Source organism: Oenanthe melanoleuca, chromosome Z (assembly GCF_029582105.1).
Source record: "Oenanthe melanoleuca isolate GR-GAL-2019-014 chromosome Z, OMel1.0, whole genome shotgun sequence".
Classification (NCBI taxonomy): domain Eukaryota; kingdom Metazoa; phylum Chordata; class Aves; order Passeriformes; family Muscicapidae; genus Oenanthe; species Oenanthe melanoleuca.
The window spans coordinates 55,922,017-55,939,262 of record NC_079362.1 but is presented as its reverse complement, the minus strand read 5'-3'; the positions used below and the strand labels follow the sequence as shown (position 1 = coordinate 55,939,262).

Here is a 17,246-nt window from a genome sequence, read left to right as displayed (position 1 = left end):
GTCTGCTGTCTTTCTTGCATCTCTTCTATGCAAAATTAAATATAAAATCTCCCACCATGTCCCATGATAGGGTTTGTAACTTTTTCACGTTAATTTGCATTTTTCATACTTAATTAATCTGTTTCACAGTACTGAGATCTTTGTCAAAGGTCAGAAATACTAAGTTGAGTGAACTTCTCAATCCTTTTTATTAGATTAAAAATAAAAAAATTAGAAAATCAGCTTAAGTTAATATACTGTTTGCTATGAAAAACAAACAATGTAATATACCTCTATTCTTTAAAAACAGTTGTGTACGTACGTGTTTTCTCTGTCCAGGAGCAATGATCAGCTCTTAAAATGCCAGGATATATAGTCCTTTGCAATTAGTTTGGTTTTGCCAGTGATTTTTTTTCTTTCAGTGTTTGTTTTCTCTTTGTTTTAGCCTAATGAGTCTTTTTTTCTAGCTTCATTTTAGCCAAAGTCTTACAAACATTACTGCTTCTACTGCAATACTTAATTTGTTTTAAACTGTGATAATCATCTGAATTAAGCTTTGCATCAGCTGTTTCTGATGGAGTTATAGAGCAGAATCAAAGCATCATTAAGGCTGAAAAAGCCTGGTAAACTCAGCAAATTAAGCATTAATCCAGCAACACCACCATCTTTATCATTAAACCATGTCCCCAGGTTTATCCATTTGTTTTTTGAACACTTCCAGGAATGGTAACTCCAGCACTTGTCTGGGCACTCTATTCCAATATCTGACCCCGTTTCAGTGACGAAATTTTTCCTAATGTCCAATGGTAATCTGAGGCCATTTCCTCTTGTCCTGTCATTTGTCAACTAGGAGAAGAGACCAACACCTACCTCACTACATCTTCCTTTCAGGCAGTTGTAGAGATGGCTAAGGTCTCCCTTGAGCCTCCTTTTCTCCTCAGCTGCTCCTCCCAGTACTTGTGCTCCACACCCTTCACCAGCACCTGAATTTCCTTTCTGAATTGAGTGGCCCAGAACTGGACACAGCCCTTGAGGTGTGGCCTCAGCAGTGCCCAGGACAGGGGGACAATCCCTGCCCTGCTCCTGCTGCCCACACCATTGCTGATCCAGGCCAGGATGCCATTGGCCTTCTTGGCTCCCTGGGCACACCCTGGCTCATGTTCAGCTGCTGGCACCAGCACCCCCAGGTCCTTTCCAGCCTCTCTGTCCCAGCCTGTGGCACTGCCTGGGGTTGTTGTGACCCAAGGGCAGGACCCAGCACTGGGCCTTGTTGAACCTCACACCACTGGCCTCAGCCATGATCCAGCCTGTGCAGATCCCTCTGCAGAGCCTTCCTGCCCTCCAGCACATCAATAACCCACACAGCCTGGTGTCACCTGTGAACTGACTGAGGGTGCACCTGATTGTGGATAAAGTTGTTACACAGCACTGGTTCCAGCAGTGAGCTCTGGCTAACAGCATCTGTCACTGCCACCAGCTGGAGGTAACTCCATTTACCACCACGCTGGGGCCCAGACATCCAGGCAGTTTTTAACCCATGAACTGTGTGTCTGTCCAAGGCACGAGCAGCGGTAGGAGACCATGTCGCAGGCTTTAGGAAAATCCAAGTACATATCCACAGGCTTTTCTCATCCACTAAGTCTGTCACACTGCCATAGAAAGAGATCAGGTTTCTCAAGCTTTTCACAAAGCCATGCTGGCTGGGGCCCAAAACCCTGACTGTTTTGCACATGATGGCACTCAGGATGAGCTGCTCCGTGATCTTCTCTGGCACCTGTAGGTTAGGCTGACCTGTAGGTCCCTAGATCAATCTTCTGACCCCCTCTTCTAGGTAAGCGTTACAGTTGCCAGCATGTAGTCACCTCCTCCATCACCCAGGACTTAAAGTGTGTGTCCTCTTGGTGTCTTAAAATGATTTAAAGCTCTTCCAACCAGTTTCATCAGTAACCATGGTGGATCCCATCTGGTCCCACAGACTTGCAGTTAAGTGGTCTAGCAAGTACTAACCTTTTCTTCCTGAATTATGAGGGCTTCATTTTGCTCCTCACCCCTGTCTTCCACTTCAGGGGACTGGGTACTCTGAGGATAACTGGTCTTACTGTTAAAAACTGAGATAAAAAGGCATTAAATACTTCAGCTTTTTCTTTTATCCTTTATCACTTTTTCTCTCTGCATGCAATAAAGAATGGAGATTCTCATTTGCCCTCATTTTGTTGCTGATGTATTTGCAAAAACATTTTTCTTTTTCACCAGTACTCAGATCAAGTTCTAGCTGGGCTTTGGCCCTTCTGATTTTTTCCCTGCATAACCTCATAGCATCACTATAGTCCTGCTGAGTTGCCTGTCCTTTCTTCCAGAGGTTATAAAATCTCTCTCCCCGTGTTCCAACCAGAACCCTCTGTTGAGCCAAGCTGACCTCCTTTCCCACTAACTCATCTTCCAGCACGTGGGGAGACCCTGCTCCTGCCCCACTAGCTAGGATTTCCTTCTGCCTTCTTGGACTCCATTGCCCTTAAGGACTCTCTCAACTACTTTCCTAATCAGGCCCTAGTCTGCCCTCTGAAAGTCCAAGAGAGCAGAGCTGCAGACCCCTTATTTCTCCAAGAAGCAAAACCTGCTTTTGTGATCACTTTGCCCAAGACAGCCTCTAAAACATCATCTTGCTCACCATCTTTCCCTGTTCACAAACAGCAGGTTCACACTGAAAGCTCAGACACCTTCTCAAGCTGTTGTGAATCTGGGTTGATAGGGTCCTGTTACTGTGCTGCTTAGTTAAATCTACTCTAAAGAGCAACATTGATCATAGCTGTTTATGTTCATGTAACAGCACTACACTCATAAAAGATTTGGGAGTTTACAGTTCTGGTACCTTCATTTATGAATTGAGATATGATGCATGATAACCAAATTAATTCCCTCAAAAGTTGCTGCTACCACCAGGAAGTTTATCTTTAGTGGGATATAGGATCAGTAAGAAAAATTCTACAGGAAGTTAAATGTAGCACACCTCTATTCTGAGATGACCTTAAAAAAACCAAAAAAAACAAAAAGGCAAATTTATTAACATTAGTTCTCAAGGCTTTACATACTTTTATTGAAAAGAAATTTTCTGGGCAATGCAAATTGCAGCAGCTCATGAATTTTTTCTACTAAAAGAGCCCTTTCTTTAAAGGAATCTTTACATAACATCTGCATCTACTCATCTACTCCCAGAATCAGACTCTCATAGTTCCCAATAATTTTGAAGATAGAATACAGAAACATGAGTGATAAAACATGACTTCATTTAGCCTAGATGTACTATTTTTGAGATGAGGTTCTTTAAAGAAAGCCACAACACATTCACTGGATGTCGCATTTACTCAATTTCAAAATTACATCAAAATCCTTTGAAAAGTTAATTCAGTCTTTCTAAACAGTTAGCACTGCCTTAGTGAGTTCCAGTTGAAGAAATATTCCAATTACATATTCCGTAGGTCAGTACACTAAAAACTAAAGTTCAGTAAAACTGATGAAACAAGCTTACATTTATAACTGAAGCAGTTTATATGTTGTATTAATGTATAATACGAATAAACCTCTTAGTGTTCTCCACACTGAAGAGTTCACAGACAAATGCAACACTTTCACATTTATTTCAAGTCACCTTAAATAAATTCAATTTAAAAACACTTTCATGGTAGCATTCCATGTGTCACAAGCAATCACTTTTACTTGAAAATGTGTATGTATGAGTGAGAATTTTTCCTCTGCCCTCAAATTTAATGTTAAAATATAAACTAGTCACCTTGAACATTTTGAAGTAGAACTATACTGAGCAGCATGTGTCATTGAAGCCTAAGCCAGATAAAATAAAACTAAATCAGGATTCTTCTAAAGAATGCATGTCTTCTGTTAAAAATATTACGGGAAAAGGTATCTACTGTACTCAGCAGAATTTGTTCATATTTCAAGAAGAGCTGTGAAGGGACAGTCAGCCCTAACTAGGTCAGGGGTTGGTCTGCAGTACAGGCTAAGCAGATACTCAAACTACAGCCACCAACTGTGTATTGTGCAAGAAGTTACAGGCTGGGAACAATGAATAATTTTAAGTTTGGTATGTGCAAAAACCCCACGCTCACTCCATTATAAACGATTTCCAAATTTATCAGGTTGTCTAAAGAAAGAGTAAATACTCTGTCTCAGTATCTGTACATGTGTAGGCATTGAAGACCACTTCACAAACATTAAACTATTTAAGCTTAGTGTTCCCTTCAGGTATTATTCAAGTCACTAGACTTGCTGAATCTGAAGTTGCATTTAACATAATTTATGTGAAATTTGAGTAACAAGTGTCATTATAAGGAAATAGTTACATTAACTACTTCCTCTAATAGAAAAGTGCAAATGCACTAAATTATTTGCTTATACATTCTTGGCTTTATCTAAGGTATGTAGTAGGAAAACAGCATAAAATTCCTAATAATACAATGAAAGCAAAGCCACAGATAACGGGATATGCTTCCTTTGCTACATGAGGTTCAGAGCTCTCCTAGGTAAACACTTTTCAGCATGGCAAAAATAACTCCATGTCTGTGAAACAACACTGTTCACTTGCGCTATCTAGTTCTCCTGATTCAACTCTACTCTAGTAAGAAAAGCAATGATACAGAGTTTTGATCTACTGCTCCACAGTTGTCATAGCTCCTCTACCAGCATGAAGAAGGTCCACAGCATAGCTTCTTCAGCTGACAGTGGCCATGGACTTAGAGAGAAGGGAAGAAGATTCTGGTGTGCACACCAGACAGAATTGCTCTGCAGAGCTGCACATCAACGAGATATCACCTAGTCACTGCAACCTTCTCTAAATTTAAACAGCCCTACACCCATATTTCACATAAAAGATATAGTAAAAACTGAAAATCTAATTATGGAAGGTTTATATCACATTTTACTATCTACCCTTCTAAAGACTTATGATTAGTGTACACTGTTTTTACATTGTGTTATTGAATATTTTAAGGCCACGACCTTAATCTGAAATGATGACTTCTACATAAAAGCATATAGCTGGATTGACATTACACCATACTACCTCTTCAAGAAGTTTATTTAAATTTAATTTGACTTCTTGAAGAGTAAACAACCTCTAAAGGCAGATTATGTCCCCAAGTGTGCACAAAACACTTTCACCTCAGTATCACCATAGTATGCCCATAAATAATTCAGCATGAAAAACCCAAGTAACCCCTGCCCCCAAGATACAAAACAAGTTGCTAAACAATGCCATAGCCCCTTTGCTCTGCAACACTCTTCTCCATTCTGAGTTTTCTTTGTGCAGTTATGGTGCCTTCTTGTAACAAACAAGGAGATTAGTAAATAATAAGGGAAGCATTTTCTTTACATGGTGTAGCGGCATGTAAGTTTCAATGCTACCTTTATATTTACGGATTTTTTCTATATTAAAGAGTAGCACCATTTCTTTCTAACTAATAGAGCTGGCTATTCTAATAAACTTAAGATGGATTTTGGAATAGTTTCATGGGAAAGTATTTCTAAACTACTCAGAATTTTTATAATACAAATTAACTACTGTAACTTCATTGTAATTATTATATGAAATCCAATGCAAATTTTATCAGGGGAAAAAATTTAAATTGTAACAATATCACAAAAAGGAATTTCAAGCCATCCTTGTAACACTTTTCCATCTCACTAAATGTAAATGTATCAGCTTTCAAAACCACAAGTTTTCTGAACCAATTATCCAATCAAAGACCAAGGTTTATATTTTTTTGCAACCAACAACTAAAATAAAGACCCCTCCTCAGAGAGCAGACCTGGTGAGAACACCCTAAATCGTGCAAACAAAACCAAACCAGAAACTACAACATTAAATTGCAGCTGATATAAAGTTAAGCCACATCCAGGACACCAGCAGCCACTAACTGCCTTGAAAGCCAGTCCAATCCTTCATAAAGTCCTGTACCACTTCGGGCATCACAACCCTGAATATACCAGCTACGGCCACAGCAGAGTTTGTGGAGACTTAACAGTTCTGTGATTTCTTCCACTGGAAGAGCACCTGCTACATCCTGCAAGAGAATCAGATACAAAGACTCAATTATTCTTCAGCATTGTGTCTGAAGCCGTTTTATTGGTTTAGATTGAAGCAAGGATCACAAAATAGCTATTCAAACATAAAAGACAAATCAAACAGTTTCATATTTACTACTTGTTAGCATAAATAACCCCTGGTTGTTCAATCTAGTAAGTACGCTTAGCACCAGCATTTACTTTACCAGCATTTCACATAAGGAAAATATCTACATTTTATGCTTTCCACATTAGCACTCCCTAACCACAGCAGAGAGTTCAGAAGGTTGGAATTTGACAGACAAGCTGAGGAAAGAAGAGTAAAATCAAATCACAAGTACCTGTTTATTAGCAAAGATCAAGAGCAAGGCATCCCGCAATTCCTTCTCCGTTAATAATTTTGCAAGTTCACTGTATGCTTCACTGACCCTGTCTCTGTGACTGCTATCAACAACAAACACCACCGCTAAGAAAGAAAAACAAAAATGCTTCACACACATTCAAATATAAACGGCAAAATTAGTTTTCAACTAATTCCTTTTTTCTAGAAGCTTCCTATGTGAAGTTTCTCAGCAGTACACAACCAGGACAACTGAAAAATTCCATACATACTTCTATACCTTAAACAGAAGTCTAGAATTCATCCTAAAATGGGGAAAACATCTCTAATTTTTTCCTAGTCTAATATAAAGGCCATGATATTTTAACTGCTTAGGTCTAAAACCAGATTTGCTATGTGTGGATTAAGCATCTCAGTTTAAACGATTTCTTGATCCATTTATACTCCATTAACTCCCATATGGCTGTTTCAGTTTCCCTTAATGGGCTGTAATATTCACAGGTTCAGCCAAATCAGCACAGCTTGTTTCAACTACAGACTACACAATCCAGAGAAGATGGCCAAGGACCCAACATAGCAGCATTAGGTTTTACTATTCACTAGAGAATAACTAAGATGCCAGAAAGACTGGAGAGTCAAGGGGGCAGAGCTAGAGGACAAAAATTAAAATCAAGTGGTTTGTGATGAAAAAAACCGCAACACCAAAACTAAAATTAACCCACTGCAGTTATGTACCAGGGTAACCGCTTAGATTTCTCTCCAGCATGCAGTTCCAAGGCAGGCATGATTCCACACTACTTCAAACAGTATGTTTTTAAGAGGACAACAGAAATCCCAAAAACCAAATTTTAGAGGTTTGAAAAGGTGAGTAATTTAAAATGTTGAAGTTTGCTTTTAAGGCTGAAGTAAGACATAAAGTGGAGCATGTGAGCTTGTGTTTGTAATTCCTAACTATTTCAGATAATTGTGAATGAATCAATCAAGAGGAACTTCTTTCTGAACTGGAAAAGCCTATGGAGGATTTACAAAAGGACAACATGAATTTTTAAATTGGCACTATACACATCTATGTTTTCAAACTCAATAATCTAGCCTATAATCAGATACTACACTGCAACAGCAAGTCAGAAGTTACAGAACTTGGTAGAATTTTTTAAGTTGCTATCAAAAGGCTCCTAAAAGCTGAGTATTTTCAAGTGCTATTTATATTTCATACCTGGCAAGTACTGCTTCTCACTATGCAGACTTTGGGACGCTGTACCTTGTCTGTTGTCAGCTAGAACCAATTTAACAGAGGTTCTAATTTTGCTTGGCTCCATGAACTGTCTGATAGATTTATGTAGAATGCGCCTTTATCTTGCAGTAGACACTTTGACCAACTGGATTAAAATTTACTAGCTCATGAATCTAACAGCTGTATTTCACATTAGATGAACAACCTTCTACTGTTGTAAATTATTTTTATTAATAATCTTTCTGGCTTTCAAACAAGTTAGAAGACAAAATGCATTTTAAGAGCTGTATCAGTATTACCTTGCGTATTGAGATAATAATGTTTCCACAAAGGCCTCAATTTGTGCTTTCCTCCTACATCCCAAATAGTAAACTTTAAATTCTTGTATTCTACTGTTTCAACGTTAAAACCTGGAATAAAAATATTTAAGTTTTACAGTCTTTCTCCACATGAACATAAAATAACCAAAATCAATGGATAAATCAAACATTCGGAAAAGTCATTACATTTAAATTGTAGCTACTAACCTATTGTTGGAATTGGCTGCATGAATTCATCTTGCTTTAACTTAAACAAAATAGTTGTTTTGCCAGCTCCATCTAATCCTAAAGTAACAACCCGAATCTCCATTTTTGGTCCAATATGTACCCTGTTGTCCTGGAAGAAACAGCATACATAAAACAACAGCAAATTTCAGAAATTTAATCTAGAAAACCCATATGTTTGAAACATGTATTCTGTCACCATTTCTAAAATTATTAAATTGATGGTCTCCAAAAGAACAAGGCACAATCAATGACTTCCAGCAATAATAATAATAAAAAAATCCAATAATTTCTGTAGTGAATCTGTAAATCCTACCTGACCAGAGTTATTACATGTCTTTTAGAAAGTCAGCCAGTTTCATGACAGTATGTCTCTATTTGATAAGATTTCAAATTCTTTCATCGTTCTTGGCTGAGACCATGTGAGGAATTGTTTGTAGCAATTAACTAGAGTTCTCTGACTAGAAAACTCTTTTGTTTCCCACTTTTTTAATGCCTCCACCTAGAGAATTTGCTGGAGGTTCTGTAACTTTACATCTTCACCCTAAGCCTCTTCCAACCCTTTGCAACAGCAACATTATTTGCACTAAACAGTAATCTGAAAATAGTAGAGAAAAGCAAACAAAACCTCCCAAGTCTTGCTTGGAGACAAGAAATGAGAATCAACTTCCCTATTTGTAGTTTACACCAAACCATTGTTAGATATTGAAGGACACGACAATGTGATCAAATGGTAAAACATAAATTCTAAAATAAACACATAGCCTGAGATTAGTATTCCCAAAACACATTTTGAAGTACTTAGAACAGCTATCCTGTTTCAATCACCAGAACTATGTGGCATATATTTGTTTTCCTGCAAAATCCAGACAGCACTGTGCCTACTCCACATAGCCCCTTATTTCTTCTTACAGAAGAAATACTACTGAGTGCAGAACACTACAACAGCTCCTGGTATAAGACCAACATGTTGCCAGTGCGACAGGACATAAACATCTACATCATATGATATGAGATACCTAACTATTTATCTTTCTATATACACAGAGAGGATCCATTATATATCTGGACATATTGTCATCATGACAAGCAACTGGATTCTCCCTTCTGTCATGGCAGAAGTAACATACTTTCAGAATAATCAATACAATTAAATGGCATTATGCTATCACAATCCTGTAAGAGAGTAAAAATAGTTTAACTGCTTCCTAAAAAAAATTTAAAATGTAATTATGAAACAACCACAATGTAAAAGAATGAGTATAAGTGTAAAAGCCACATCAAAGGTTCATCTCATCACATATGCTGTCTGAAACTAGGCAGAGATGGACATGAAAGTAACAAATAGGGAAAGCACATGGTGATAACTCTCCTAAATAATTTCCCTGTGCTTAATAGCTTGCTTAATAGCTCATGGATTTCCTGATCCAATAGTGAAGCTTCTTCAACTAGCAGACTTCAACGCATTATTCACCTATGAAGTTGTCTGCTTGCTGCTTGGAACTAAATGGGCCCAGATGGTCCTTATCATAGAACTCCACAGACTACCTATGCAGTATGAAATAAACGACTTTTTTGAATCTGTGAAATGAAACTCGCATAAGCTCAGCAGGTTCAGTACTACTACCACACAGAGCAGGTGCTCCAAAACCAAAAGACTATTTGAGATTTGGAAAATAAAACATTGAGAATTACCTGCTTTTTAATAAATTTCATCTAAGCTCTAGATATTTGGAGTCAGAGCTGAAATTCAGTGACAACACTGCAACACGATTATCAGAATAGGCTTTCTCATTTTGGAAAAGAACTTGTGGGCAGATTTTTGACAAGCACATCATCAGTAAAGGCACGGACAAAAAGAAAAAAACATGAAGTATGCAGACGGCTTTGAAGAGTCTAAGAAATGTCATGCTCCAGCACTCTTTTCACACTCAAACTTCAGTTCTAATTTTATCAAAAATTTCTGTCAGTGAATGTCCTTAATTATTCTCTGCACCTGAAAGGAAGAAGGAACAGCAGCAGCTTTGGATAGAGCTGCTAAGTTTACAGCTTTCTTGCAAGAGGCATACCCTGGCTATGGGCAGAGCTTGCTGACAGTGAGCCAGTCCGACAGTCCTCTCACAACTCCACCAGAAGCACTGGTCACTTCAACAGCTCCCATGGCTGGAAGGCAGAGGCAGCACAACTTAAATCATTGGGGTAATGAAGGGGATGAGTGATGCTGTCAAATTTAGCCGTTCAGAAAAAATTGCATCTGCAATATGAGTCAGTAATAATGGACTATTCATTATCACAGCTAGAAATTGACAGGAAAAAAGTCTCCTCTTGTCAATTTTATCAGCACCTTTAACTAAAATGTTGCTTAAAAAATTACAAATAAAACCCCTTCATATCTGTATTTCTGGCAGCTGCATAACATGATGGCATACTTAAAAACAGCTAACCTTAGACTTCTGCTTAAGTAAAACTTTTTTTCTTAAATCTCAGTGCAGAAAGTGGAGAAGAAATATCTACAACTATGACCTCTTAACTTTTTTATCCTTAACCTCTTATAAGAAATTTGATGAGACAAAAGCTCTCTGTGTGGGTTTACTTAATGGTATCTTAAAGTGCTTTCCCTCTGATAGAATACTGTCTTCTCATATAATCTTGATGTTGGTACAGGTTAGCAGTTGACCATAGTTTCACATCATAATGAGAATTTATTTGTAAATCTCAGGCGCTGTTTCCTTAATCGTTTTCTCTCTCTGCAGCATGCACATACACATATTTACGATGACCAAATGCTCTTGTATGTATTGTCTACACCCACTGCACTCATTTGACAGAACACTATCTTCAAATAAGGATCATGCTTCTGGGTGAGGAGCCATTTCCTTGCCACCAAGCTAAGTACAAGTTAAGTAAGATGAAGACATCTCAACCAGAATTCTCCAAATCTTTCCTTCAGAACTTTGTATGGGGCATTTCCCCAGCTGGTTTAGGAAGAGGAAATGGCACTATGCCTGTTTTTTTAACCTCCACAAGCTTCATTGGATATTAAATGTTGCTCTGATCTAGTACTGTTTGAAACACTTTTTACATTTTATAACAGATACAGCCTTCAGTGTATGGCAGCTCCTGAGAGAGACCCTTCAAGTAATATAATAACAGTTCACAGTTTTTTATTGGAAGATTTTATTTCTCCCTAATATCTGTGGCCAGGTCCAGATCTTTCATGTACAACAAACCTCACTGCAAGTCACAATAGTGGCCATCAGCATAATTGATTTTTAGATCAGTAATCTAAAAACACACTGTTGAGAAAGAGAACGTTAAGCTCTATCAGATGTGAGGAAGCAAAAAGTAAGAGACTGAAGGAATTACTTTCACCTTATTTTTTCATGGCTGCTTCTGTTTTTGTGGAAAATTACACTTGCTTTAGCACATTTGAAATTCAGAAATTAACCTTCAGAAGACTTCATAAAAATACAAATCATTACAAAAGAACACCAAGTCTTCTGGGTCCCCCAAGCCTATTTTATGCCTCCTGTAACACCTTTGCTGGCTGCTATCATTCTCTCTACAAATGCTCAGAAATTCACAATCAAAATTTTCCAAGTCAGATAAATAGCTCTGAAAGCCAAAACCAGACATTCAAAGTGCCATTCTGATTCAGCAATTTTTCATCCATGAAATGTTATTACTGCTTCATTCCTGGAATAATAAGGGTTTGGAGAAGAGGTTTCCTTGGCCCTACCAGCTCTGGTCTCTACTAAATAGGGAAGAGACAGGCAGAAGTGAAAATGTTACATTAACATGGAAATTCAAATATACTGAGGTTACAAAATCAATTATTTTGAAGAAATTTAACTTCTCAAATCAGCAAGAACTAACATAGAATCCATGTGGAAGGATTCATTTCCTTACAGTAAATGCTTCAACAGGTACAGTTAAATTCTCATTTTTGTCTCAGTAACAATAGATCCTCTTCCTCTGTCACTCATTCAGAACCAAAAAATGCATACATCAAAGTAGTTCTTGTTCCTTGAGTTTCAAACTTATTTATTTTCCTAAGAGGAAAGTATCATAAATAAGAAATTCATCCCTTTCAAAGAAAGTAGCACTGAAATTATACTGAAACAATAAAACCCAAAGTTACTTAGAAGATGAACCATGTTTAAGTTAACCTATCAGTGAATACAAAGAACTGCAAAACAAATGACTGTTTAATGAACTGAAAGAAATATTTTTTTTACATGATAAACTGGGAATTATAATAATAATACTTCATCTAAAATAGGTGAGCAATTTTCAGGAAATGATCAGATATGTCTCCAAAGAAAGGTGTTTCTAGGACTCACAAATGCTCTTCAATTTATTTAAAAGAAAACAGCTCATGTTCAAACAATGTTACTGACATGGTCAATACCAAAAGATACATTTCTCACCCTTATTACAGCAGCACAGCGGTTTGTTGCTCAAATACCAAATTACACGCATCAGGTGATAAGACATTGTGGCTCTAACTGAATTGCCTCAACTTTTGTTGCAACAAATACAGCATCATAATGTACATATATTATTTCTGCTTTACTTTACATTAGATTTGGGACCTCAAAAAGTGGATAGCTGTACTTCCATGAGATTAAAAATACCTTTGTAAAAGTGACTGGTATGCTAGCATCCAGTTGTACATGATCTGCAAGTTCTGTGAACTGCTGCTGCCGTTTCTGTAATGTCTCCAGCAATCTTGTAATTTCCTGTTTGGCCAACACTACTCTGCAGTCATCCTAAACAAACAAACAAAGAAAACAAAAGTATGTCTTTCTTTTAGTAATTTACTTGAAAATATCCCAAATACAATATAAATATAATTGCTAGAAAAAATATATTTTAAAGAGAAATACTCTACTTAAAAAATTAACATTTACAAAATAGATTTATTAAAAATTGCAATACCTATATTAATATCATAACCGTTTTCCTTAGCACTAACAGATACTAAATAGTTCTGCAGTTTAAAAAAAAGCCAACAAACTATTTTTATGAGCCATCTAGGAGTTATATAAATTATAAGAAACAATAATAACAATGCAACATATAAAGAATATTTATATTTTTAACGCATCATTCAAACAGATGGAATAGAGCAACTCTTCTGCAGCACATAGCAACACATTTAAGAGGAAAATACTAGTATCCACCCATTCATGATCGGAACATTTGTACAGTTAAGCCTGACTACGCAACCAAACAAAAGCTCTAAACAAACATGGAAAAAAGAAGTACAAATAATATATTAATGAAGTAGCTTCTCACCTCAGTTTACTATTTGCTACACATACTAATTACTTTTCCCTATCATTAAACTGAATGAATAAGGGATCAATCAGAAACTCTCACACAGCCACTTTCTTCATACATTTAAGATGTTGAATTACCCACAAGTACTACTGAAAGTGATTTAATCCTAAAACATATTTTCCTACCAGCCATCTATGACAACTAACTTCAAACATCTATACTTGTAATTGCAATCGTAAAATCCTTCTAATAAATTCTGTAGGTCTTTTTTTTTTCTTCAGTCGTGTCTTGCCTTCCCACTAATATCAGACAGCACTCCAGAAAAGTCATGCCACAGGGCTTCCAGCAACTGGAGGACTCTATGCTTTTGCATTGACTACCTTTGCCTAACACTTCCTTGTAATAAATACTTCAATCTCATGTTATATCATGATTGTTTTAATCTTACAAGAAAATAGTGCAGAGTACCATCTAATCTCTTTTTTGGTGGTCTAAATTTTATTTATAGTTCCATGTACTTTGCCATATGTTACAGCTCACTTGCCAACCTACCTGTTGTAAAGTCTTTTCACAGTGAAGACAAGCTGTTGAAACCTGTGACAGGAGAATGGTCATGTCTTCTTGCTGTTGCCTAAGCCAAATCAACTTCTCTCTCACATGAGCATCAACAACACTAAGAGCCATTTCCTCCTGACGACAGAGGGTTTCATGAAGGTCAGAAAAATAGGCTCGGACACATGATCGAGCATTCTCTGCAGTCCCTGGTACCTAGAGTGTTGCAGCAAAGAGATCCAAGAGATTAAGGACACCAGTTGATCCCAGAAACAAATTTTCCATTTTATTCTAGATTTTAATTTATTTTCACATCTGCTTGTCTACATCACAGGGCTGATAAGACTTTCTATATAATACCAAGACACTTACAGAAATTATTCCTATAATCCAGTAGCTCATTTGCATGTATAGACAACTTACTAAAAATGACCAGGGAAAAAAGCCTCAGTAACATTACATCACCTGAGAACATATACAGTCTGCACACTAGCAGTTATAAAACTTTCCCCACTGCCTCCATATTTTCAGGTAACCTGAAAACATTGTAACACACAAGTTCCCTTCTATCTGCTGACCTCAATACAGACTTGCTAGATAAAAGACCTTAAAGTCTTGTCCTATAAAACCTGTGAATCATTTTCAAAGAAAGTCCTTATCCTGGTTATGACAGAAAAGCCAATAAGCTGTTAATGTGGGGGAAATAAAATGTTTAAAAAGCATACATGCTCAGTATGGGCCATTCCAACTCCATCTTCAACTATTTGCTCTCCTCCTTCTATATGCTGAACAATTCCAACTAATTTTCTGGAATAATCTGAGATTTCTTCTGTGAAAGTTCGTATACAGTGAGCCATGTCCAAAATGGACGCACGAATCTGGTTCGCTTCTGGTTCCAAGACAGAATGCTATTAATTAAAAGCAGCACATTAAACATCAATCATAATGATCTTCCTTATTAATGTTTCCTATTTTACTACATATTTAATATACACATGCAAGTATATGGGCATATATTTACACATACATATAGCAAAACCAAATAAGAACTTAAAACCATCTTGCAATTTAAAAATACAGTCTAGACTTGCAGATTATGCTGAAACTAACTCAGATATCTAGTAATTACACAAGTAAAAAAAAAACTTGCCTGTTTGTCATAATTTATTACTAAAAAAGAAGGATTTTACCAGTGATGTGATATGTATGTAGTGTCATATGAAAACAGCTTTTAAAATTGGTGGCCCAATGTTATGAAAAGTTCAGAAAAGAGGTAGATAAAGAGACAGTCCTTCTTCATATATATACACTCATTAGTAACTCATTGAGTTTTTAGAATTTCTTCTTCTTTGTTTTACCACAGAAACTATCTAACATGAGGGGAAAATTAAAGTAGGATGAACACATCAAGAATCTATCCTCCTTTCTTGACCTTTTGTCATTTAATTAGATAAATAATTACGCAAACTACCCCATGGCAAGACCAGAAATTAATTGCTACCAGTACCTTATGACCTTGATGCTTCCCATATTCTTTGCAGACACAACACATGAGAGGACTCGCCTGACAGCCCTCTTCTAAACAAACAAACTCAATGGCATGCACTTGGTGTTGGGAGCACATAGTCTTCTCATGAGGCTTATCAGCAAGAGGTACACGCCTGTGCTTCGCTAGAGTCTTAGTAGAATGAGTAAGCTGGGAACAGTCTGCACACAGGTGAGTGGCACAAACAGTGCAATACACGGATGCAACATGGGCTTCATCTTCATCGCAACGAATGATGCTCTAACAACAAAAAACAGGCAAAACTGAAGTGGTTAACACTTAATCCCAATAATGGAGGAAAAATCAGATTTGTCAACAATATAAGCTTTCTTTAAAAGTTATGCACTGATAAATATATGGACTACTTTGAAACTTGGTAATAAGTTTTCAATAATTTTTTTGAAAACAAAAGTTTAAAGTGTTCAGTGATTTTATAAATCCAAGCTACAATGCAAGTTGTAAAGGTTTGGAGGAGTAAATAAATCTGGCTCCAGGAACTTCCTCCAAAGCAATTATTACAGAACAGAGAATTAGTTACAGAAGAACAAAACAGCAACAGTCAAATAAGCACTTTGGAAAGTTATCTATATCTAGAATGGTACTGCAAGATACGTTGCACACCAGCTGTTAATACTGAAATGATAAAAGCAGCTAGTTTTGGTAATGAAGTATTACATGATAGAATAAAATGACTATAAAAGGCAACTATTGACAAGAATAGCTGAAGTCTTTAGGAAGAATTCCTAAGGAGTTTTAGAAAACTGCTTATATGACTAAAACTAAAATATCAAAAGGGAGGAACTAGTATGCATGTTTATTAATACCAGTTTATTATCTGCTTTAGTCAAATACAAATTAGCATTTAATGATGAGCAAATAATTGAAGCCTTAATATTAGATAGTGGAAGAACAGTACTATTGGTGAAATTACATTAGGCAAAGAACTGATTTTCAATCTTTTTCCTATTTAGAGGTAATTTCCAGCAAAGGTAACTTTTTTTGTTGTTTCTTTGTTTAAAACTCAGTACCTCTCCAGACAGACCAATGCCTTCTTCAGCTGTCCCATACTGCCCAGCAGGTCCATTCTGCAACCGTTCCAAGAGTTCCAACAAAGCAAAGTTCTTTTTCAATCCCCAGACACCAGAATCTCCTATTTTTGATGAAGAGTTAAACAAAGGGGAGGAGAGGAAGGAAAATCTCAAGCACATATAATTTTGAGAAATTCCACAAACTACAATTGAGATTTAGATTAACAGAAAGACCACATCAACTACATTAGTATTAACAAAATGAGATACAACTAGCATTTCTTTTGTAAACTCACTCACTTCTTCCTTCCTTCGATCCTTGAGCTATTTAATATTTATGCAGGTTTTCCCTCCTCAAAAGATGCCAAGATTATTACAATTATAGAGAAACTTAGTAAAAATACTCATAAAATCATTTGCAATAGCTAACTACTAAATAATACAAGGAACACACAAACACTGTACCATAAAAATTATTTTTTTCAGGAGTATTGTGAACATTTCCACTGTACTAATAGAAGCCATGAAGAATTCTCTACTGAGAAGCCTTATTCCCTGTATCAAAAGATGCAACACCAATTGCAGATCCATGCCAGCAAAGTCTGAGTTAAATCAATATTCAGAAAGAAAACCCAAGGTACTACACTACTTGATAAAATGG

The 17,246-nt window shown here is 36.7% G+C and overlaps 1 protein-coding gene across 1 annotated transcript; it reads right to left on the bottom strand.

Moving 5' to 3' along the window:
- Positions 1-3,049: 3,049 nt before the first annotated feature.
- TRIM23 (tripartite motif containing 23) lies at positions 3,050-17,234 on the bottom strand. The gene is made up of 9 exons (XM_056513111.1): positions 16,586-17,234; positions 15,519-15,797; positions 14,737-14,919; positions 14,012-14,227; positions 12,811-12,945; positions 8,156-8,285; positions 7,928-8,038; positions 6,396-6,520; positions 3,050-6,053 (listed from the first exon to the last, which is right to left on the bottom strand). Exons 1-9 carry the CDS (start codon positions 16,763-16,765, stop codon positions 5,874-5,876), a joined length of 1,539 nt encoding a protein of 512 aa, XP_056369086.1. The 5' UTR covers positions 16,766-17,234; the 3' UTR covers positions 3,050-5,873.
- Positions 17,235-17,246: the final 12 nt, after the last annotated feature.